General features: G+C 37.6%; 1 protein-coding gene across 1 annotated transcript; it reads left to right on the top strand.

Annotated features, from left to right (window-relative positions):
- Window positions 1–13,525: 13,525 nt before the first annotated feature.
- On the top strand, window positions 13,526–16,462 carry LOC105426243 (potassium/sodium hyperpolarization-activated cyclic nucleotide-gated channel 3). Its single transcript, XM_011637386.3, has 3 exons — window positions 13,526–14,447; window positions 14,537–14,698; window positions 14,879–16,462. Exons 1-3 carry the CDS (start codon window positions 14,218–14,220, stop codon window positions 16,065–16,067), a joined length of 1,581 nt encoding a protein of 526 aa, XP_011635688.2. The 5' UTR covers window positions 13,526–14,217; the 3' UTR covers window positions 16,068–16,462.
- Window positions 16,463–26,886: the final 10,424 nt, after the last annotated feature.

The following is a 26,886-nucleotide window of genomic DNA, read 5'->3' as shown; positions in this document are numbered from 1 at the left end:
CTTTTACCTCATGTTCGTCCGCTACTCGCTTCATATTCTCTCTTCCCTCTCCGGTCTCCCTTTCCTCTACTCTTCTCTACTCCTCTCTTACTCACCTTGTCCTTTCTCTCTGCCTTCCTCTCTAGTTCCTTCATTCGTGACTATGCATCTCGTATCGCCTACCGCAACGGCGCCGATATGCTGTTGCTGCTGTGTTGTAGCTGCTGATGAAACCTCAAGATGTACGCATATCTAGGTGCAGAAGAAAAAGACGTCTTGTGTGGAACAAGAAGGCGAATATTTGTCTTAATCCAGGGTACACATTAAATGGATACTGAAATTGCGTTGTCTTCCGAGAGTGGTATTAACAACATTAAACTGACTTGTCGGATGCTTTTTAAAGAATAAATATGACACTTTTCTAGACGTAATAAGCATATTTTTGTCATTGTAGATTGCGTAGATTTATCAAGCAAAGTACATAATATACACTGCGGTGAAACTGATTAAATTTGGCGAATGCTTCCTGGTTACGTATTTTAAGTCTGAAATCTACATCGCTTGTTTAGAGACTAATTGCACGCTTGTTTCTTCACGGGGAATTACCTCGCGCTTAAACGCGAGGTATATCGATTTAGTAGCGCCGCGTATTTATATAACGACAATGCATATTGAGTATATTATGTATATGTAAATAAAAATGTATATATAATACAATATTTACTACATTCCTTTTTAATTAACCACGAACATAAAAACTGTGGACGTTTATGGTTTTTTTAAGAAGCAATTGGTTTGACTTAAAACGATGTACCTAATTATACGATTGCGTTTATAATGCGTTAGTTACGGCCTAAATCATTATAATAATGTTTCTAGACATAAGATGTTTTATGTTATTTCACGGTTAAGGCCACCAGTTACATTGCTGCATTATTTTTGCAATATTTTCAAAGAACGAATAATAATTTTAAACCATAAGAATAGATAAAATGTAATTATCAAAATATGACAATGATTCACACTCTATAATATATATATATATATATTATAAGCAAATTGTAACAGCATTGTTTATCATATCAGTGACGTTTGCTACTATCATAATTAATTAAAAACATCGCATCGGGCGACAAATTACAGCAAGTTGATATGATTCTATATCTTCTAGTTATTCAAAACCTACATAATTATGTTAATGTGCTGCTATCATTATTTTGACAGACATCGACAGGTATTTTTTCAGCTCGCTTATTTCCCTATATTAACCTGCTAAATTATTGATTTTCAGTACGCTCCATATTTCTGAATTAAGTTATAATATCGTTTACCTATTACTTTATTTGTATGTAATTAAATCTATATTCTATCGACAGTTATTTAATTACATTTAGTTATTAATTAATGAAATATTGATTTCCATTATGTTCTATTTACATTTTTGGAACCAAATATAAGATGATAGTCCGTTATTTTGTAATTAAATTTACGATCAATGGCGGCACTATTTGCAGTAGATAAAGCTTTATCCCAATGTCTTCTGATTAAGAAGATTCCGAGGCATCTTCAGAGATACAAAGTTATATTGTTATTCATAACAGGAGGAGAGAGGTAGTTTCGCGGAGCTGTAGCAAAGCCCATTATCTTAACGCGGCTATGACGGCAGTCTTAAAATTGGACGCATCTCTCGGTAGTCTAATTACTCATTAGTCGGGCCAGCCGGTGATTTGAACATTATCCTAACACAGCCGAAAACTTGGCAGTGGCTATTATAGCCGCTCGTAGATCCGTTTTCACGGCTGCTTTAACCAGATGTGGTAACAGGTTTCAGGTCCCGATTTCGTCTGAATTATACGCTATATTAAATTACTCGGCTTGCATCACCATTACAGTTTGTCGCTCGACAAAGTAGACACCGGGAAACTATTTCTGTTGGATCATTACCGTTAGTTAATGGGCACGAAACCACGTAGAATTCATATGTTAGCGAATTGTGGAATAACTAAGCGGTCCCCCATTGTGACACTTTACATAACACGTCGCATATTCATACATACGGATTCACAGACCGTTGCGTTAATACACGTTGCTGCAGCATCAAATTTTTTTAATATCTCACTCTCACTTTGTAAGCTTTAAGTTATTTAAAAAACATTTGCAAAATAATATTTTGCATTTATTCATTCAAAAATAATACTAATTATACTATGTAATATTGTAATAATCTACAATTTCTTCTTACGGCTACAGAACGCGAGGATGCTGGTGCAAACTTGAAATAAGACAGCTCATTATACGTTACGTATTAACATTACGTAGACGTATATCCTAAACTTTTTCACACGACGCAGTTCGCTCGACGCAGTGCAAGAAACATAGCACGTTTTCGCGCAGGTGCGAGTTTGCTTATTCGATTCCCGAAGGCAGGGGGGGGTGCTGAATAAACGATCGTAATCCTTCATTCAATCGTCCGTACCCTCCGCCCGATAACGTACATATATTTTTACGTAAAGTAAAACAACAGAGGCCGAAACAACGAACGCGCCATCGTGTGCGTCATCGTAGTCTTTAAGAGCCACCGTCGCACCCGTAACTACTCGTACTACTGCGCGACAAAGGACTCGTCGACTGCGGATTACTACAGTAGTAGAAGATAGCGTTTCCACCGGAGGGATGCGGCGTGTATCTTCCACTAATTAGCATTCATCTAGCCGCGGCTGATATGGCGAGCCCCGCGTAACGCGAATACGTTAATTCCGCCATTGCTATCCCGTTAGCTTTGCGCCTTTGCTGTTTCGCCGAACCGTATTCCGCGATCGCACAATGTAAACGGAGCGCCGGGCGTCATTCCGATGCATCGAGCCCCGTACACGTGCGCGCAGCAGCCTCCGTGCGTAACAGGAACAGACGTGTTCGTCGTGATAACCTGCCTCCAGGACGTATGGAATTACTCGATAAGCTCACGTTCCACCAGGCCGGAGCCAATTCTAGGTTTGCACGGAAGAAAACATCCCTACGCTGTCAGCGTTTCCCCGAGAGTCGAGAGTAAACAACATGACTAATGGTAATGGTGATATCCCGGTGTGACTGTAAGATTAAACCGTGCCGATAAATGTTTCTACAAAAGCACGCCGATTCTCTTACTCTTACTTTTACTTACTAATAATGCGTTTAATAATAATAGCAACATAATAACATTTATTATTACCACTGATATTATTAATTTGCAAATATTTTAATGTTATTATAATATTGGATTTAGTATCGAATTTTAATATATAAAAATTTGATTGTTTGCATAATTTTACTTCTCATCATTCTTGTTACATAATTTATTGATGCAAGCTTTAATCTCCATCAGATAATAATATGCAATAATCTAGGAATATTATACAATTAATAGTCTCTTGATTTATTATAATGTTCACATTTAAACTACTAAATCCAATGATGTGTCAGATTCATGTGTGTCTTTCTGCTATGTTAATTATATTATCTTCTATGATATCTCAAATCTCAATTTAATAAGGATGTAATTATAACATAAGGATAAATTTTCTGATATAAACAATCTACGAATATTTAATATATAAGAATTTCTTAACTAATACTCGAGTTAGAATAGATATAAGATCGTGCAGTTTCATTTTCTCAAATCTATAATTGATCTCAATATTAATGACTGACAAAAGATTTTCAATATGTTTCATAATTATAATTATTTATCCTTTACAATATATTCTTTTCGGATATTTATTACAACTATATATTCCTGTGCATTAACTATTATTTCTGTTTTATCCCGATAATTTGCCTCGACGTTACCTCGACCGAATTATCGACTAAAATTAACGTGAAATGGCTGGAACATTTACGACCAGGTTTTTACGAAAGGAGAGTAAGCAAACTATGCTGTAATTCTTTAACGAAATCATTAAGGCGACAGTTAATAATAGTTGATATTCATAATAATGTTTGCAAATACCTAAAAATAATATTAAACAACATATAAAATAATTTATAAAATAATTTATTTTATAAAATTTTGACGAAAATATTAAGATATAATATTTAAAGTTACGAAAATTATATAGTCTTCATAAGCAATAATACAAGCATGAAGTAATAATATATTGTTATAATATTGCACGTAAACATACATTTTATAAAAACACAAAGTATAATCTATTATATGTTGCAGAAAATACTTAACATAATCTTTTATTAAGCCACAAATATGCCGGAAGGCGAATTTTATAACAAATTGAATCGGCGAACATGTTGGTATGATAATTAATCAAAGAGTGTGCTTTGTAATGTTCAGTACACACGGTATTCAATACCTTTGTTCGTTGAATTCGCTATCTTCGTTAAATTTCGCAGCACGTACTGCAAAGCGACGTGTTTATTATATTCACGGAATAACCCATCCGCCTGCGGATTATCTGTACGTAGTAGAAAGAGCTCACATAATATTTGAGTGAATACCTGATCTGACATTTCCATGATATTTCCATTTAGATCATGACGCCGTCGAGCGAATTTTAAGGACTTAGACAGAGAATGATTTTCAGTAATGCCATCTAATTATATAATCGCCATCTAATTGTCGATCTTTTATTGCATCTCAGATGGGTGAATGGTAATTTATGTTTAATTATGCAAGCAAAAAAGATCTATGCAAAAGCATGACTAAGACGAATAGCTATCAATAAGGAGAGAGAAATAGGCCGTGCTAGTCTCGCCATAGTTAAGAAATATGATTGTGATTGCGTCTGGCGCAATAACATCCCTTAGACAACTCGTGCATGGCATAGAGTTGGACTAGTCACTTGTTATGCATGATATATTGCAGCATGCTTTCTACGTGTCTTCGTTATATTCCTGTTCATATCTTCTCATCGCGCGATAGCGCACTTTATTATGCGGATATCGAGACTAACATTGTTCTTATCTCTTGGGATATAGCTCGGCATGTAAACGTAAAGAACGCATAGAATCGTCAATTCAATATGTAACAAGTAAACTTGTAATAAAAGTAACAATTTGCCGTTAAACAGGACAATTTAAAAAATACAACGCTCAAATTATAATCTGTTCGTTTGAACTGTCAACAATTCGAAATAGCGCGGCATATAGTCGCGTTTAACTCGGATAACTTCTACTGAAATGTATATTGCGGTCAAATGACATTAGTTATGCCGCGTGAGTAAATCAAGGCAAACAAGTACAAGCCCATTCTACAATTTGCGTGCAGAATGGTCGTTACACACATTTACGTTTTCGACGCTTCACAGGATTCATATATCGATATAAAGGCTACACAGTGATGCACAAGCGTTTTAGCGTAGCTCATGATTAATGCAAATAAAATATATATCGATTGTATGATAGCAAAAATAATCCAATTAGATAATATAGATATAAGTATAACAAATACTCAATTCTCTCCCGATAAATGTGTTATGCATATGTCGATATGTGTAAATAGTAACTAGTTAGTTCAATATTTGAAATCTAAATATATATATATATATATATATATATATATATATATATATTTAGATATACATGCGCGCGTAAATACATATTTATGAATACTGACACGATGATATTCAAATGAAATTAAATGAATCATATGAAACGCACGATGGTTCGTTGCAATTACTTCGTGGTTCCGTGCTCTTTGTATTTCTCTTTTATTTTAAGTTTGTTTACTTCAACTTTAGCAAAGAATGTATCAAGTGTGTACTATCCGTCGGAGTTTTACGGCACGAACTACCACCGACCGCTTGAAATACTCTGATTAAATGTCGGCTGAATATTCCTCTTCTAGTATAAACATTTTCACAAGATGAAAATTGTATTCTATATTATGCTTCTACATGAATTCCGCTTTTATATATCTTTTCAATCATAATAATGAGTAGAAAATGCATTTCTTTCTAAAGTTTGTAAATTGATACATCCTGAGAAATATAAATTAAATGTCTGTTGTCGCATATTATATATTACGAAAGAAGCTTAACTTATAATATCACAAATTTTTTTATTTTCTATATCATTATTGTGTTACGCTAGATCAATAGAATTCTTATTTTGTAAAAGGATATTTACATCATATATATGTCGATAAAATATAAATAAATCTTACGCGTTTCTACTCATATTCAATAACAACCTGTCATGGTGAAACTCGCGACACAACTTTGCATACGTATATAACAAAAGTTGGAAACTTATAAGACGTCAGAAAGTTTCTAAGATAATACAACAAGACGCAAACGCGCTCTGGCAGCGTCGGCAGCACTACAACTTTCCCAATTTGCTATCTATGACTACAACTGCAGATTCTAACTCAATACGCGTCCCTTAATATTCATCAAATTGGCCAAGTGTATAACATCTTTAAGGCGTTGTCCAACTTAGCCCAGATCAAATAGATAATACTCGTGCTAACTTTTCTAACTAGACACATTAGACATACGTGACATAGTTAATTTAGAAGTGACGTTGTAATATTAGCATAAGTCACATAATGTAACTTCTAACAGCGCCTGAAAAATTTCAATATTACAATTTGTTCATCTCTCAAGGCAAAATGTACTCTTATTTGTAATTACAGCACATACACACAAACATACACACATGTACTCTTATTCGTAATTATTACACATTTCTACACACATTTCTAATCATTAATTGCTTACAAGAACATTTAAAAGACTTGCTGAATATATATATAAATATTTTGGTTTTGACTATTTAATACAAAATAATATGAAATAAACCTTTGATCAAATTTGTGTAAAATAAATTCTTTGCTATATGGGTTCCATCGTGACATAATGCAATGGATATCTGATTACAATGCGGACGGTGTTATTGAAATCTCCACTAGAATCAATATACGACTGGTGAGAATTCCGATATCGATATGAATACTGACGTACTGTAAATTATACAGGATGTCGCGAATATTGTTTTCGACTGTGCTGGATAAATTATATGTCGTTTTACAACATCAACGTTTTTCTAATGATAAATAATTAAGAACAGAAAGCTTATATATGCTTAATCTTTCTTTAATATACATTATCTCGGTACATTATCTCTAAAATACTATTTAAACTATTTCTCCTACTACGAAATATAAAATTAAATTAATTTACGTTCTAACATTTTGGCTCTAATTAAAAGCAAGTACATTTAACAAAAGTTGACTCTTTCCAGCTTTTCACCCACGCATTGTATAATGAATGTATCTCAGTGGATAGTTTTTAATTATGTGAGTATACGAAAAGCATTATGCTTGTACGTTATTTCAGCAGTTCTTCATGAAGGCATAAAATATCCTGGATATATCATGAAGTTTTCATAACTCACGCCACTTACCGTGAATATATGCTCGGCCTAGCCACATCGTCCCTCGCGTTGCGCGACATTTTATTCTACATTTATGATCACTATAAGCTAAGATCGTTATTCCCGCAGCCATATTTTTCACCATTATCGGCTAATAGACTCATAAATCGACGTATGGCATAAACGAAAAATTGCAATGGCCACGCATCGTTATCGCGCGATGAGCGGTCAAAATGAATTTAAAACATCAGATTTTATAACAGCAAATCCAAGAAGGCTATTTTGCAGAGAATCAGTTTTATCTTACTCGTTAAGTGCTGCAATTAATACACACAGTAAATTAGACGGCGATCATTACGAAGTTAAATGTATCGAAGACGACTCGGATATAGAGACTGCACGATCAGGTACAATGAAATAAATTATGAATCGCGTATTTGATTCTGAAATAGCGTTATATCGCGATTATCACGAAAACAATTACTATTCATCGTTTGCATCTAAGATAAACAGTAATCAGATGCACAAGCCTTTCATAAAATACGATTTTGCCACTATTATTAATCCCCAGACAACACGAAATTCAAAATGAATATGTAATCTTTCGGATATTTTTAAACTCTTATCTTTCAGACGTCTTTCGATTTTCGACTATATATTGTCTACGAAACATTTGCTGGTAGAACCAATATAATTATTATGTCATAATTAATATGTTACTCCTGAAACGTGATAAAAATGCACATAGATCAGATCATAAATAATTATATTTATTATTTAATAGTATTAAATTTAGCTGTAATATATATATGTGCGCTATACTTTATTAAATTTATACTTTATTATATTTATTCGTAATATGTATTTACAATTAGCGTACAGATCAAAAGAGTCCAATATCCAATTATCAGTTATACTACAAAGATATTGTTAAATATACTTTCTTACGCATCGTCTTTTTGTAGCTCCAATTGCAACATTAATAATACAGCGACATATATACTTATCTTCCGTTACAGTAACTAGTATCTTAATCTACTTTAAGTGTACTTCTGTGTTCGGTGATTCGGTTCAAATTAAGATATGCAAGAATTGTCGCAGGAGTCTGTTTGTCGTTACGACAGTGAAATACAGCGCTCACCTCGTTAGCCAAATTTCGGTATTATCAACTCATTAGCATATTCGTCTCCGGGCCGAGATAAAGATATAAAAACGTTAATCCCCGTTAAGTGCACTCGATGATATTCATCGATTCGTTCGGAATAACAGATAGATACCTCCCTCCTCTCCACCGATCTCGCCCGTGCTTTGTCTTTCGGGCACCCGCTGGAGGATACCACAAACGTTGCCTGCCTGGCAATACGGCTCGCGATCCTGCACATAACGGCCCACGCTTTGACAAGTTTACGACGTTTAACGGGATGCAAATGCGGAGCAGAGGCGCGTCCGCACGTGGGTCCAGTCGGACAATAAAGAGTAGAGTACACGAGATGTCAGGAGGATGAAAGGAGAGGGAAATAGAATGAGAGAGAGAGAGAGAGAGAGAGAGAGAGAGAGAGAGAGAGAGAGAGAGAGGAGAAAATTACATGGTGTACAGGAGGTATAGCGCAGTATACTCTAATCCTCGTATAACGAGTGAGGAGAAACGCATCGGCACAGGAATTGGCCAAATGCCAACTGTTAGACAGTAGAAATGGTTGTTTCAGCTGCAAACTATATCACTTGCCGTAGCCGCGACGCGTATATGCGCGCGATGCGCGTGGAGAACACGCGAGAGCGAACGTAAGTACGTACGGCCACCAGTTGCCTTCTCCCTTTTCTCGGCCCATAATAATAGATTACACGTTATACCCCCCCGCAATTTTATCATTATAGCGAAATATAGTATTATTATGATTATAGTATTATATAAAGTATTATTATGGAAAAAAATGATTATATTTGTCATATTATATTATTATATTTGTCAGAAACGTAAAACGAGAATCTTTAAATCATTTATTTCAAAAATTATTTCGCAATTTTTATCGGTTGTGGTGCCACAAAATCGACATTTTAATTTCAGCAAGACTTGATCAAACACGTGATTTGAAGGTAAATACTTTTTCGAATACCTATATTCGTGCAATCGTTACGCAAATAAATTGTAATTATTATTGCTGTTCTCTCCAAGCTACGACAAGTCCTGATTTTATTTATTTTCATGTTACTTTTTATATTACAACTATTAATTATTTTAATGAATTTAAAAGGCGTATTTGACATTTGGGTGAGTATAGAGCGACGTCCGATCGTAATAGCGCGCAAAAAAGAGCAGAGTGCTCGAAAATATTTACGGAGCCGTGTTTCCATAAGCGACCGGTAGCGATGGCTTTTGCGTAACTGCTGCTACATCTCTTACCATTCGGTATATTTACACCAGTACTAGACTTTGCAGACGAGTGTTTTCGTCTCGCTGGCTATATCGTTGGCAGCTCACTGCGTATATATACGCGGCGAACCTACACGTACGTAAGTACTTACGACCACCAGTTGCCGCCTCTTTTCCTGACGTTACATCCATCGAAGTATAAAGCGTCGTTCAGCAGCGTGGACGGGATGGTTTATTGATCATTGCGGCGGAAGCAAGAATTACCTTCGTTCGCGCCCTTACGTCGTAAATATAAAAGAAACATCTCGGTCTTGACAATTGCGTTGAAATATGCTCATGCCATGTTAATAAAAATAAAACTATTTATTACAGTGAATATTTATAAAAAAAAAATAAACAAGTAATGTCTTCATATGTAGTATATATTATTATTGAATATGTAGAATATATTATTTTTACGTTATTTAATCATCAAGAGTTGTTATATCTTCCTCTCGTATGTTATTTCTGCAGGATTTCCATATCTACATTTGAAATACGATCGTGTTGCTGTTACATCAACTAAATAGCGCAAGGTAACAATTTTGTACTGCAAAGTAACACTATTTGGATAACTAGATATCGATCACAACCATTCGCTCGTTATTCAATATAATAAAGCCACGTGCAGTGATCCGTGAAGCTTCTATATTAGCATGTATCAGGATGAAATGTAATATATAATGATAATATCAATATATTCTATATAAATTTAATTGGTACAATTAGCAATAGAATTTATACATACTGTATACAAATTATATATATATTTTTTTTATAATTTGTACACATATGTATTTATATATGTATACACACACACACACACACACACACACACACACACACACACACACACACACACACCCACATGTATATACGTATACTTGAAAGACCCTATTTTACAATAAATTTCGACCAAATTTCGCAATTATGGAGTTGCAAAACGATGCTCGTTATACGCACTTGAAATGATCCTTCCCTCTAATGAGAGGCAGGACGTAAATAGTTATCAATGGATAATTAGTAAATACATGCGCGTATTAGAGATCCTATTTAACGCTTCCGTCATTTCCCAGTTAGTTGATATTGATACGGTAAGCCGATTTTGCGATATATAGTAACGTTTCTGCGTATTGCAATGATCGATTGCAGTTCTCATAAAACATGACACAATAATTCAATTCGCTACTATGGCACTATACCTATATTCAAAGTTGTGCGTGTAACGAGCGACTGGCGCCTGCGGAACGCATTACAATTTTGCTAGCTCGGTCAGTCCCGAGAAAGACGAACATTCCGATTTTATTTCCCGTCGTGGCCCCTAACGAGATATTGATACAGCAACGAGACTACCCATAACTTTCTACCCCAGAACCGCGTATATAGACTCTTCCGCAGTCACTCGTCGTTACGTGGAGGATGGGCCTCGGTAAATCCACGTTAGTATGTGCGGAGGGTTGTGAACGTATCCTGAGTAACCACCCTTCTTGTTCTCGAGCATCGTCTATAACATCGTTCCTGAGTTCCAGGACGTCGCTGGACGACTTGAAAATTTATTACCAGAATAGGAGGAGAAAAAAGCTGTGGAGAACCCGACTTCCTGGCGATATACTTGCCTCCGCGTCTGACCCTTAATTCCCTCGGGACGGACAGAAGTAGCGACTTTAAATTGCAATTGTACACCGCTTAACCGGTAGATTTTCCGGAGTCCAGGATAAAATGCTTCCTGATACCCCTTTAATCTCGGCCACGATATCTGCGTAAAAACATCACACCCGAAATGTTCGAAGAAACTTTTGATATTTTGATACTTTCAGTAGCTAAGAGTGATATTATGTACATCATATAAATAATAAATAATTATGTACATAATATAAAAATATAAATGTTCAACGTTATCTCTATGCTTTAAGCAAGATACTTGTATTATCCTTACTCACTCAAATAGACATAGTTATGGCTGAGTTTATATATGGATATATATATTTATTCGCGTATAAGGAACGAATAAAATCGTCCATAAAATCTCGTAGTTACATTGAGAATTCAACGCGTAGAATATATACCGGAAGGTTGTCTTTATGCGATGCACGCAACGAAGGTCTGAGCCCTCATAAAGCCGACTTGTATAAAGCGTTACTTAAATGTACCGTGAACAGATCATCCATCCTGAAAGCGATCTGCGATCTCCGTTGGTAGACACTCTCATCTTTACCATGATAATCCGAGATAGAAGAGATCGGCGAACACATACAACAGAAATCTCGATTCCGCAAAAACAATCGTCGATACACGTGTAATATTTCGTTATATAACAATATTATATAACGAAGTACTGTCAAATGTACCATTTATTTGTCACTCGTCGGAAAAAACGTTTCTTCATTCGTACAGTCGGTTCAATATTTTTATATCTCGCGGAAACCAACTGTCAGTTGCACTAAAAATAAACTGACCGCACCAAAATTCACTGGCTGTGATGTACACGATTCGCAAATCATACCGGCAATTATTCACATCTCCATGAACTGGAACGTATGAAAAATATGATGCATTTCGTATATTGGATGGTATTAATTTCGAGATGGACACGCATATTAGTAGACGCGTTCGCACGAATCGTGGATGTAAAATTTAATACATTTTTTTCAATGATACACGTTTTAATTTTTAGATAAATGCAATTTCTCAAATTTAAATCTATCTTAATAAAAATAATTAATATATACATATATACATATATAGATACATATACATATATATATATAATATATTAAATAATTAAAAAATTTTCCGTATAGATCATATATCGCGTATGAAAAGTTAATATAATATTTTATTAATTTTTAAGAAAAAAACGATAGTTCTAATAGCACTTTTTATAATTCTACAATTCTTGATAAATGTTGAATAAAGATCTTCATTTCTTTTCAACATCAAAAAATACAAAATTTTTAAAGTGCAAAAGACAATCGATATTATGACATCCGTCGCACATATATAAGAGTTCTTATTAGTTTTAGACTGATTTTATAATTATATAGTACTTCAGGACGAAATGCCAACAATTAATAATTTTATACATAGTTGGGAGTATTTATTTAAAAAATTACTTTAAATATATCCTACTTGTCGTTGTGCAATGTATGTTAAATTTATATATAATTTATATATATTTATATATATATATATATATAAATTTATATATATATATATATATATATATATTTCAATACATAACATATAATTTTATATAACAAATTTTGTCTTTTATAATTTTTATATAATTTTAATAATTATTAATTTATTAATATATTGAATTCAATCTTTTTGCATTTCAAGCTATCTATTGAAAATAACTAAATCTCATAGAAGAGTACCAACATCATGTAAAATCCATGTCTGCTTGGGTCCTGTCTGAAGTCAATATATATATTTTACTATTTAATCCCAAATAAACCTTGAAATATAAAAGTGTTGGCACATAGAAAAGTTTAAGCAGTAAGCTGCATTACAAAATTGATAGAAAATTGAAGATAAATAAGAAAATTGACCAATCGTATTTGATTATTCTTTTTACAAAAAGATAAATAATTACTAAGAATAATCATCTATAATTAATTTTCTTATTGTTTATGTCTTCCTGGTTTTTCTATGTAGATTCTTACAATAACGATATATTTAAAGTTTAATAAAATTGAATTACATACGCGTGTTATGTATGTGTTATTTATTTCTTTTTTTTTTAAATGTATAGAAGAAAAATATAATACTCTTACATTATTGAATCTGATACAAATATTGTCAAAATATAGAATCTATTATGAAATCTGTAGAAAACCAAATCGCAAAAAAGAAAATTCGATCGATTTTAATTTCAATACTTTCAAGTTTAGACATGCATGTATTTGTTAAAAAAGAAGCATTTATAAATATTTTCACGATATTTTTTGTAATCAATGCACTTTTGTTTTTTATTTATAAAGAGAAGGCACTGGAATGAAACCTATGTTGTCAATGCAATTGATCAGATATGTAGTGCTGGCCTCGTAAGGCAAAACGCTACACACAGACGCAAGCAACAAAATCGATCAAGTATTACCAACAACGTGTTACTAGACTTTTATCTCAGTACGAAAATTATTTTATCATTTATTGATTAAGAAGAACATATTTCTTCAGTTTCATTATATATACTTTGGCCGGTATCGTATTACGGGAGACTTGAATAAGCTTGATCATCTGCCGGCAACGATACTACCGACTGCATTTTCTCGTACAAGTTTGCTACGAAAGGACGGAGAACGAACTCTCCTTTCATCCAAAGAGATGCCGCCGTTGCCAACGATGTACGCTTGTTCGTGCTTATAATGATCTTTCTATAATTAGAAATATCGTAAAACGTTTAACGGAAGGCCCTCTTTTTCTGCATTGCTTTTAACCTATCATTTAACAACTCCACGATGTTCCATGTGGAGCACGAATGCGAAATCACAACCGAGCACGAAGATATAGTTTTTCCTCCCGACAATTTCTTCCGAAATGCGTTTAACGCGTTCCGCTCTTCGCTGATGGTATCGAAAAAAAATCCAGGTACCCACAAGTATTTACGCAGTCGCGCTTCCATATTCTTGGAAAAGAAACGGCACTTGCATAACTATCAGTATATTCTTCATCCATTCAGTATTTTTAGGTATATTTTCTCAATATACAATATTTTACAACCTTTCTATATATGTCAAATCAAATATGCTGAACTAAACCAAATTTTTTATAGCACAGATTTGTCTGGGATATCCTAATGATTTTAACGATAACATGCTTACTATTGATTGCTCCATATCAGGCTGTCTTTGAAATGAAGCGTTCAATTTATTGGACAGTCTGTAAAAATCTTTTACTTTTTCTTTGTTGCATGGACATAGTTGTTAATTTTATGACAGGGTGAATACAATTTAATTGATAAATATGAATTATTTATTTGTATTCATATATATGTGTTTTTGTTGAACATAACATAGAAATTTTAGAATATTATATTCTAATTTCGTTACTATAATAAACTATAATAAAATTGATTAAAATTGCTATAAAATTAAAAATTTCTCTTTCATCATTGAACAGATATTTTGATAAGCTGTATCAAATTGTTGTGATGGAACCGAGGAAAATAATGAAGAGATACATAAAATATGGTACTTTCCTGCCTGACTTACTGGGCTCTTTACCAACTGACATCGCGTTTGTTAAAACGTGGGAGGAGAATATAATTACACGCGAGCTAGTATCTTTGATGTGCGGATTTCGCGTATTTTCTCTCAGTTCTTATATGACAAAGATTGTTCAATCGTATGACGCCCCATTGGTTGTCTATGAAGTCTGTATCATGATATTTTGGCTTATAATAGCATTTCAATGGCAATCTTGCCTTTATTGGCTGGTACCAATAGCGACGACTTCCATGTACTTACCAAAGCGTCCCGTCAACGATTCCTGGATACACGAGTTCAATCTCTGGGAAGAATCCAAAGGTCTACAATATCTATCCAGTCTCTTACGCGCCGTTTCCACTTTCTTCGCATCAGGCTTCTTGCACAGAAAGCCGAAAAACGAGGCGGATCTCACGCTGGTGATACTCTTTCATCTCTTAGGAGGTCTAATTATGTGTATTCTAATAGCTCGCGTGAACCAGCTCTACAGGAGCATCAACAGTTCTAGGATAAAATATCAAGACGTCATGGTGCAACTCAAGCAGTATATAAAGCATCGGCAACTACTGCATCCGACTCAGTGCCGTATCGAAGCGTACTATGAGTTTTGTTTTCAACATCAATATTTCTACGAGGTCGAGATCCTCAACACCCTGTCGCCGCAAATGCGACAGGAGATCGGCATGCACGTCTGCCGCAAACTCGTGGAGAACGTTACGTTTTTCGCCAATCTGCCTCTTTCGTTGCTGGCGCGCATCGTCGCTCTGCTCAAATCCGAAATATTCTTGACGAACGACGTGATTGTGCGAGTCAATCAACCGGGTGACTGCATGTATTTTATTGCCAGCGGCACAGTGGCTATTTACACGAGTACCGGAAAGGAAGTATGTCACTTGCAGGATGGCGCGTACTTTGGAGAGATCGCGCTGGTGATGCCCGAGGAAAGAAGAGTGGCTAGCGTCATCGCTGTTGAGATCTGCGAGCTATATCGACTGAATCGTGCCGATTTTGCCAGAACGATTCATCTCTTTCCTATGTTCTGGGAGCAAATCAAGAAAATAGCTGTCGAGAGGCATGAGAGAACGGCCATAATGGCGTTATAAATTAAATTACAAAGATAGTTTATTTAAAAATGTCATCGTTATTACAGCACATTTATCGAAAAAAAAAAATCTTGTTTGTATATAACTTAGTTGCAATATTAAAGATAATATTTATAAGGCGACGCATATTATATCAAGAGCAAGTGACGTTAAAAATCGCTCTATCTGTGATCGTTGATTATACAAATCACGATCGCGAATGCCGAAAGCAACATTGAGACTAGCGAGCAAGCGACGATAAATTTTAAAGATCCGATTATCTACCGTTGCAACGTAGTATTAGCGTACGAAATTTATTGATGAAAGCGTACTTTGGAACAATGCATTTGCAATTCGTGCCTCATCCACAGGTTTTTAAAGGATATGTTCTAAACTTATTGTAGTGCGCTAATATCAGGTTACAGGAAACTGCCGTTGAATTGTTACGATTGAAAGAATTGTTAATGATCGTTGACGATAATAGCGGAAAATTGTTAAAGAACCGATAAATTTCAAGACTCCGATAACTGTTTCTCGTAACCCAACATTAGGGCAGATTTATTACCCTGGACGTGGATCAAGAAGATCGCGATCGTGCGCCGCGGAAGACTACAATTTTCAATGTACTGTAGATCATCGGTAATATCATGTAGTAAGAAGAATGCATGATTACTTCTTAAGATGAATTCGTGATAATTACAGTTTAGCACCGCGCATCGCCGACCGGAACTCGGACTCGTTGTTTTGCGAACGTCAAAAATCAAGTCGATTCGAAATGCATCGCGCGATATCAAACATATCGAGCTTCAAATCGGCAAGTGGAGCACTTAATATAATGGAACGAGAAACGGAAGGACGCATCTCTCTTCGCTTTGTAGCCGTGCATCTACGCAACTAGCTCACGCTATTAATACTTATCGGGAGCTGGGATCATTATCTTTAGCGCTGGTTGTAAGATCCGTAGTTGATTGTAGTCGGTGTCCTGGGATATTGCATTAAGAATACGCGTGTAACGAGAGAAGGCCTGATTTACCTGACGATGCGTGCTTATCTGAAAGATTCGCATATCGAGTTAGTCCAACCGGTTCTACCTGAATATCTGCGTGACGCGATGCAATGATACGTTATCCGTTATTAATGAATGCAGTTTTCACGATAATTGTTTTTTGTCGTTACAGAACGAACTTGTTCTTTCACCGGGCGAGGAATGTCTAAGCAGGAAAACTTCGATGGCACGCGTAAATAATCGGTATGCATGTATTGATAAAAAAAAAAAAAAGAAAGATACATCCTCGGAACTTATTATTAGATCTGGCTACATCGGTAGCGTGATAACAAGTTCGTGCCACGATGATATATCTCATTTCTTTGATGTTAAATGCGACAAATATGTATCCCGATTATTCTGTGCGTTCGCAAAAAGCGGTATAAACTATCGCAAAAAGGCAGAGCGAGTTCCAGTTGCCGCATCGTCGCACGTAGTAAGGACAAAGCATAGCGTGCAAATTGCGGAGACCATATATAAAGTGATATAATATATATATATATATATATATATATATATATATATATATATATTTACTCTAAAAGAAAGAGAAAGAGAGATAAAGGTTATGCCACATCAGCGATAATCTAACAGCTTAAATTTAACGACAAATTACATTACGATTGCAATAAATTATTTATACGTAGTAATTAATTAGATAGTCGAGCCGACAAATCTATCAATGGTATCACAATTCTGCGATAGAGGGGGAATTGCACTGCTAAATAAAGGCAATTAATATACTCTATCACTAGTAGTCATGGGTGATCGATCGCGTAGAAACTTACGCCTCGTCTGGTCTCGCCGTGGAAACGGCGTTATCCGATGACGGTGGTCTCGTTGGCAGCAGAGAGCCGCCCATTCGACGAGAAACAATGGTTCGCGCGCATCGACGCATGGGCAGAGAGAACGCGCCGATGACAATGAAACGTTTAGGAGGGCTGGCCATTGTAATAGGCCGACGATGCGCCTGCTTGGTAGCTCCCGATGACGTACTCGCACCGGCGTATCCCTACTGCCGCGTGCGCATCGGCTTCGGACAGAAAGGGGAACGCTAAGCGTTAGGATGAGTACGGACGAGAGGTACAAAGAAAGAGAGAGAAATAGCTCGCTATTGTTATCAGCAGAGTCAACTTTCGATTAGCGAGAGGGAGACGAAACATTTCCGTGGAGAACGAGTAAAGGCGACGATGAAACGAGAGGAAAAGTTGAACAGACGAAGAGAGCGAAGCTGCGAGAGCGAAGGAAGGAGAAAGAGAAAGAGAGACAGAGAGAAGAGAACGTTGTGGCTATGGTTATGTGGCCACACCCCGCGGAGCCAGCCAACGAGCTCTCCGCCGACTGACGACCCACCTGACCTCACAATGGGCAGATCCACCTAGCTACGCTCGGTGGTTGTGCATTGTTCCCCCTCTGCGCGAGTTAAACGGTGTATACGCCGCTAAAACGGAACGAAAATGCACGGGCGAGAGAGATAGAGGCTTGAAAGATAGGTACAAAAAATGAAAGAGATGTGTGTGTGATAACCGAAACGAGCCCCCCCTCGGTTGAACATGTCGTTCACGGTACGCGACACGATGACAACGCCGAAGACGCTGAGAACGCGAAGGCAAGCTTGAAATCGTTAAGGCGTTTAACGGTGCATGAGTGATACGGAATCACGATATGTTCTTTAGAATATACATCGAGCATGTCGCAGATAATTTGACTTGGTTACTTCCATGGACCGCACGTACCTTGTCTAATCGCTTCCCCGCCGACTGGGAGGATGCGGGAAAATAACGCTACAGGAATACAGAGATGTTGAACTCGTTGCTCCTGGATGCTCCGGCGGAACGTAAACTTGGAGAGCATACGTAGTGTGAAAGTCCATAAAATGAAGATTACTTCGAGTTAAAGGGACATTAACGACCTAAGAAGTTCTGTAAATCTTCTTACTATGCACATTCTTGTTAATGACTCATGACGTATATACACCTTCGGAGATTAAAGCGAAACCGTAGACGTATTCTATTGCAACCATGTTAGACAAGTAGTAAATCCTGAGGGTCAAGATTGAATAGCATATACATTCGAGAGATCGCGGAACATCCCGACGTGGTATGCCTCAACGGAATTAAAGCATAGAAACGATTCAGACTCGTATCGCCGATGCGACAGCGAGATTGAGTCTCGTAACGTCTTCGCACAGATATCCAGATAGACAGATACGCGGAGTGTATACACCTACATCAACAAAACCCGGCGACGGCGACCCCGGCTGCCTTCTCCTCTGCGATGGGTCGATACTCTGCAAGCCGCCACCCTCCCCCGCGCTACCCTCACTCCGCGTCTCGTGCCTCCTCTGTCTTTTGCCCCTACCGCCGCTGTTTCCGTTCAACCCCTTCCATCCTTCCTCTCACATACCCATCTTCACCCACCATCGTACCGTTCTCATCCCTTGTACTTCCTACCCCTACGTCGTCCTCCGTTACCACTTCCTCCTCCTTCTCCTCCGACCGTCTCTGCCTTCCCGCCGCTGCCACCGCCGCCTCTTTTACCCTCGGTGGCCTCGTCCATAGGTGTACCGGTTGATTGATCGTTTATCGATACGCAAGGGCCCACCCCGGCGAGTTGCGGGTACGTCCTACACCCGGTCCTCTGCCATCCCCCCGCGGTCCCGCACCCCGTCCGTTCCCACTTTCAAGTATACGCATTACACATTTATAAGGGCGTTAAACACGGGCCGCATCGATGGCATAGAACGCTGTACAAGGGTATATATGCGTATTTCCCTCATCCTCTCCGTGTTCTTCCCTCCGCGCTTCTCTTGATACTCTGCCCTCCGTTCTCTACCCTTCCCTACCTCCGCTCCTCTCTCTCTCTCTCTCTCTCTCTCTCTCTCTCTCTCTCTCTCTCTCTCTCTCTCTCTCTCTCTCGCTCGCTTTCTGCTCTCCTCCCTCCTTGCCCCTTGCAAAGCCAGCCGGCCGCCTGGCCAACGAAGCCCCGCTACATTGGTTTTGTGTAGGAAGAGCCATGCTCGATTGATGTCGGTGTGTTTGTAAGCGCGCCGGGCACATCAATGTTTCGAGTCGAGCGTCCGCCCCCATTATTTTACCCCCGGCCTTGGAACCGCCATCCCATCGACTAGCTCTCTATACAATCCCCTCTCTATACAACGGCGCACTATCTCCCCCTTTTCCTCCCTCTCAGTTTTCCTTCCCCGCTCGTTCGCGCACAGGGATCCCGATACACACGGCCGATACTTATTGATATGGGCTTCCGTTTACCGTTGACTGCATACGTGACTTAACCGCCGGCCCCATGCACTTCCGAAACTACTATATCAATTTTTAACTGCGCAGTCGGATTTATCGGAGCTTATATTCCGTCCTGTGCACGCCCGAGCAACTGCGCTTGTGCTGTTTCGTGTTTCTACTATTCTTGTATCTTGTTCCGACACCTTTAGCTCGTTACTCCAGATTCTTATTCAAGAATATGAAATATGTACCTAGAAACTGAATATTTCTAAATACCTCTTCTTTTTTTCTACTTCAGCAAAGAAACATTTATTATTACATGCGTAACAATAAAACTGAAACAAATGCCTTCCATGTTAATCTTTTGTCAGTCAAAAATGAAGTCATATAATAATATCGTTCGTTAACGAATTAAAGAGAAGTCGCAGGTTCCCAACCCCATCGAGTGTTGGCTTCCAATCGTGACGTGGCATCACGGTGTTGACTGTCCGTCACACATCCCCGAGCCCGAATGACGACGTTTATAAGCTAGTGTCAACAACGGTGGGTAATGATGTGCGGCCCCCATGTTCAGCAACCAAGAGCTTCCCGGCGGGCGGTCGGGCACCCGCAACGTATCATCCCGTCACGGTACATTGAACGTCATTGTCCGAACTAAAGTCGCCGTTTATCGCTCAACGGGTGACGGTACGCGAACAGAGAAACTGAATACGCCTAGTCCGTCGCTCGTTCCTTCGCAGCAAAAAATCATTACTCGAAAAAACGGCGTATCGATTTATGCATCCATAATCGGAGATCGTACGTGCGGCTTCTATCAATTTTTAATGAAAGTAATATATAATACCACTAATCTACATTTTACACATTATACACATTTACAAAATCACATCTACTATTATCTGTATGATACAAAATTTGTCATTTGTTTTTCGTAGCAATACAATTTCACATATTATATTATTATACATACATTACATATTATATTTATTATAATTTATTTATAATTGAAATACATAACTCTTATACAGATTGAAACTTTTTTAAAACATACCGTGAGGCAGGAAGCATTCCACGATGACAAAGACACGCGTTTCCAACCCTTATACAACAGCTGATTTACATAATTCGTCATTGGCTTCGTCTTTACAATCACCCCTTGACTAACGAGACTACCCCAGCAGGGGGGATGTTTCTGCAAATTCACTTTCGCTCAACGTTATATACTGACACACGATTATCTTTGCACGGTTAAGGCATTCAGTGCAACTGGTAGATAACACAGAAAATACGAGCATAGCATGAATTGCAAAACTCATTTAACTAAAAAGAAGAGAAAGGACGAAGATGTTATTAATCAGCGTCAAAACTGATTAGTTTAGCGATAATTGCGTAGCTAATAATAATTAACATCCTAATAATATGTTCAACTATCATATAAATAAAAGATATAAATTATTCATACAACACAATCACATTAGTCTGATGATATTCATTGTTAGCAATAAATTCTACGATTGGATACGTGCATATTTTCGAGGCACAATGAACTTGCTAAAATATGAATGTTTAATCAACGATTTCGCTTCGTCCGAGAAGCGAAATGAAAAAATAAACGGAAGAAAGAGAAAGAGAACATAAGTCAACTCACGATCGTAATGTGTGGGCAAAGTGTTTGTCTGCGATAAATAACGACAAATATACGAGCGCGTGTATCGCAAAGAATTATATATACACTAGGCATCAATAATGCCTTCCATTTCCGGGTTAGACGTTTACGAACGCATCTTGCGATTATTCGTAGATATTCGTATATCATAGGATTGTATTTGAATGTGTATCTAAAAAATTAAATATAAAATTTAAATAAAAAATTAAATTATTAACAATTTATACAATATCAAATTGATTAAATTATAAAGGTATGAAAATAGAAAACAAATATAATGACAGGAACATTATTTACAATATTCATTATTATCTATTTTTGTCTTATTTTAAGTAAATGAAAAATTAAGCCATAGGATAGCGTCGCAATATCCGACAAATCGTGATTAAAATCAAGAGGAATGTAAAATAAATAAAAAGACGTAGAAATAAAGTCATTTGATCAACAACTAGAAAAGCAAAACGGAAAAAATGTATCGTGATATGACGTATTCGAGATTCCGCTATACCTGATCCCGATTACTTTCATCTCACATAGATCGTTTCGTTGCAAACGTGACAGAAATTATCCGCGGCGCTAGATTTCGCTGCTTTTCAATAGGCGTCCGGATCTAGACCAACAAACACCACAAATGCCAGGACAGCCAGAATGGAGTCGCCGAGCACTCGCGAAATTCATAAACTACCAGAGCTACGCGCGTATGTCCCTTTCTTCAACGATTAAAAGTTACGTATATTTCGCCGTGTATATAATGAAAGACCTTCCGGAACGGATTTTCGCGACTCTTTACTAACTATGACTTGCACACGAGTGTTCACGAAACAAATCATTCGCCGTCATTATAAATGGTCCAAGTTTCAGGAATTTCCTTTAACTCATTATCGACTTCTTCGAAACGGTTTCTCTAAACTAGTCGACTCGTTGCGTTTTGACAAGGCTCTTGCAAAAAACCTTAAGATATGATTACCTCGCTTCGTAACCTCGTTTCGTAATAAATGCGAACCTGTTCTTTATGTGACCAAAGTGTAACTTTTGCAACGCGACAAGGCGATGATTAAGTAGATTATAAGTAAAATGAGAAAAAATTAATTATATATATATTTATTTCAATATTAAGACATCAAAATTATTTGTAAATTTAATTAAAATTTCCACTTAAATCATCTACTATTCTTGCTTATTTTACAATATTTATATAATTACACATATTATATGTGTAATTACTTATTCTTACAATAAATTTTATGTAAACAGATAATAACAGAAGGAAAAACATTAAATTTACATAGGTATCCTATATAATTATATTTCAGAGAAATATATTGGTTAAGTTCAGCATATTACAAAACATATTACATATTACAACGAACAGTTAATTACATTTGGCTCGATCGTCATGTGCGTGCGCTTTTTTTCGAGGCTGTTGTACGACATCCAATGGGTTCGCATAATTCCTTTCGGAGCATGCTCTCTTATATCACATAACTTTATTTAGGAAGCATGCAGCGGAACGGTTTATCATTCGCCGTGGACTCGAACATACCAACGACTGTGTCAATAACGATACTCGAAATGAAAAGTGGAATCAATTTTGCAATGGTGATTTCGAGGCACCACATCGTGTCTGCACGAAATCCAACATTTCGACGGTGAAAAAATTCACCGTCGAGTTATGAGACATTTATTAACGCGATAAAACTAAATCTAATTACTTAGCCACTGTAAACACGTTCTTTCCGCGATCGTAACCAGAAAAATGGATGCTTGTCCATGATATATGCGAAACGATTATCGTGAATTGTGTCAAATGTGAAATGCAAAGGTCATAAAGTAATTTCTAAAAATCGATCGTTCTTTTCGCGCGACAACCTGTTCAGTTGTTCACTCGAAGCGATAGGCAGGTTGGCTTCAATATTGTACAAAGTTCATCTAAACGAACCTGTTTCCGCAGAACCGTGGATTTAACCGTTACGAAAGATCGTGCCGTATGATAATGAATTTTCTCCTCGGCTTAGAAAATATCTTCGTACACACGAGGCATCTTCATACACGTAACAAAATTACTGCCGGTCCCGTACTATACGCTTTACACGGCGTGAAGAAGCTCTCGATAAGCCCAAAGATACTCGATTATTTAATCGACGTATACGACAAGTTTCGCGCACGAATAATGCGCGTAATATCGACTTGTGCCTAGCGGCTTTGGCTCCAGGATCCTTATGGACAATTTTCTGCAGAAATGTTCAAATCGGCTGTTACGCAACATGCTCGATCACTTACAATACACGCAACGCGTACCGGATCCCGCGTGTACTCCCCCCTACAAGTTTCTACTAAATAACGTCCATTACTCAGGAATTTATTCGTAGACTCACAACAGGGTGCCGACATTACGAAACGATAGACAAGCGTCCTTCTCTATAGATGTTTCCGCGAGGAGATACATACCTTGTTCCAGCCAGGATACTTTCGACTAATCCTCGACGGCTATATATATATATATATATATATATATATACGGATAAGAACATCCGCAAACTTCCGTATTCATAACTATTCAGTCGCGTAGTCAATGCAACTTTTGATATGCGTAGCCACAAAAAGATCTAAAAAGATTATTTGGCAAATCGCTTACGAGAAATACACACGATGATCCTGCTATATTAAAGAATAGAAATGAATAGAAAGGAAATAAATAGATCATTGAACATTATAAATGTTTGATTTTGCAACACGCGTGAATTGCCCCTTAACTCTTTCGACTCATCTTCTTCTTTTCAGGACGCAGGTACAAGACGCACGCACATATCCATGCCCCGGCCTGTCGCCGGGACCGTTTTGTAATATCGCGAGCTTTACGGGCAGATTTCCAACAAGTTCTCCAGGACGACCCCCGCTGACGACGATAGTGTTAAAGCGGTAGCGTGACTGCGCGCCGCTTTCCCCTCCGTTTCCTGCCGGGACGAAAAAGCGCGGCGGATCGAGAGGGATCGAGGGGCACACCGAAACGTCATGGCGATCCACGCCGTGGCCGTGGCGGACCACCCGATGCGTCGGGCATCTGAATTAATTATTTGTTTTAATATAAAATCCGCGGGGTGTGATTTACTTCGCCGCTACGGGGGCAAGTCGGGGGCCGAGCGCATAAACAAGTCACAGCGGTCGGGACCCTCTCTGCGCTTCACGGATGCGTTCCGCGTTGGCCGGCAGAGAGAGAGAGAGAGGTATTTGGATGCATATGTATGCTGTACGCGCCGCGCGGAGAGGAGAGAGAGAGAGAGAGAGAGAGAGAGAGAGAGAGAGAGCCGGGCTAACGAGTCGCCGCCGTCGCAGTCACGTCGACTCCGCTCTGCAGCAGGAGGAAAATCGCGCGCACGCTCGCTCGGGATCAACGCGACGCCGATTATCGATGGCGCGATTTAATCAAGCATGTCGATTGCTTCTCGGCGTTTATGGCGAATTTCACTCTCTTCGTGTCCACTGAATCATATTTTTTGTCGGGACGAGATTGGTTTATGCAGTACGCGCGCTTGATACGAGATACGTCGAGTATCTTAACTGCAATCGACTGATCGTCGCCGATATCGTCGGTGGATTGATTTCATTCGGGAATTTTTCCCTCCCCTCCCGACGTGTATCCCACTTTGATTAGTTATGCGAGTCTAAAATACCGTGATCCTGATACTAATCGTCAAATGTACCTGTATCTTGAGTTGCCTTTTTCATGGCATATCACGTTACAGAGATTTGTAAATTACTTTGACGGATCAATAATATGCGTCTAAATGCACGTGCTATCTTAAATATGCATTTTTTCTGTTATTTAAACCGAAGAAAAATGTAAATAAACTTTTATGACATTAATGAGATTGATAATATATTTTGTGGTATTTACATATCATAAATATACCAAACGCAAGCTAAACTAGCATATAACTGATTGCTAAATGGTAAAGTAACTCGTTACGATGATAAACTTGATTGTTGAATCATATACATATAATCCAAGCGAAGATTTATTTCTTCCAATATATTATATCTTATAGCGCCTTATCACAGCTACGGGTATTACACATAGTTATTAATAATTCCATTAATAATGCAACAAGGTAAAACTTATAATTAGAAGTGCCAGATAAATTAGTATAACAATTTTTCTATCCTCATTAATTGCATCTAATTATATATCATGCAATATTTTTTGAATGCTATTGTATGCGTTTGTACGTGTGTGTGTGTGTGTGTGTGTGTGTGTGTGTGTGTGTGTGTGTGTGTGTGTGTGTGTGTGTGTGTGTGTGTGTGTGTGTGTGTGTGTGTGTGTGTGTGTGTGTGTGTGTGTGTGTGTGTGTGTGTGTGTGTGTGTGTGTGTGTGTGTGTGTGTGTGTGTGTGTGTGTGTGTGTGTGTGTGTGTGTGTGTGTGTATTAATTATTTTTAATGGCGAAATTCACATTTTGCAAATGGAGCAAATAGGAATCCAAAGGACATATATAATATTATGCCACTGTTCCGTGAAGCAAACAGGAAAGGGAGGAGCAGAAATTCGAGTCGACTTGGAAGTCTCCTTAATGGATGGAAGGTCGCGTGTAGAAGAGAGTAGCGTTCGGAGCTATTGCCCGGCATCGATGGTTGGCAAGCCACTAATCACCACTAATGTTAATATTATGCAGCAACCACAATGCTCTACGTGGAACCTCGATAAACCATGAGTGGATCTCTGGGAGATGCATGCAGCCGTCTCATGCGATTCCCTTGTTGAAGCCATGCCACTACCTTCCAATCGTTTTCTCCATTGGTCTTTGCACGCAGGTATACTGGCTCATCTTCTCATTTTCTTGGAGTCATGTAAGAACTTTGGTTTAGTCAAAACTATGATTGATATCCCTCTCTCC

This window comes from Pogonomyrmex barbatus, unplaced genomic scaffold (assembly GCF_055798465.1).
Source record: "Pogonomyrmex barbatus isolate J1 unplaced genomic scaffold, ASM5579846v1 scaffold10, whole genome shotgun sequence".
In the NCBI taxonomy this organism is placed as follows: domain Eukaryota; kingdom Metazoa; phylum Arthropoda; class Insecta; order Hymenoptera; family Formicidae; genus Pogonomyrmex; species Pogonomyrmex barbatus.
Note: the sequence above shows the minus strand (reverse complement) of the source record. Positions and strands in the feature narration are given on the sequence as shown.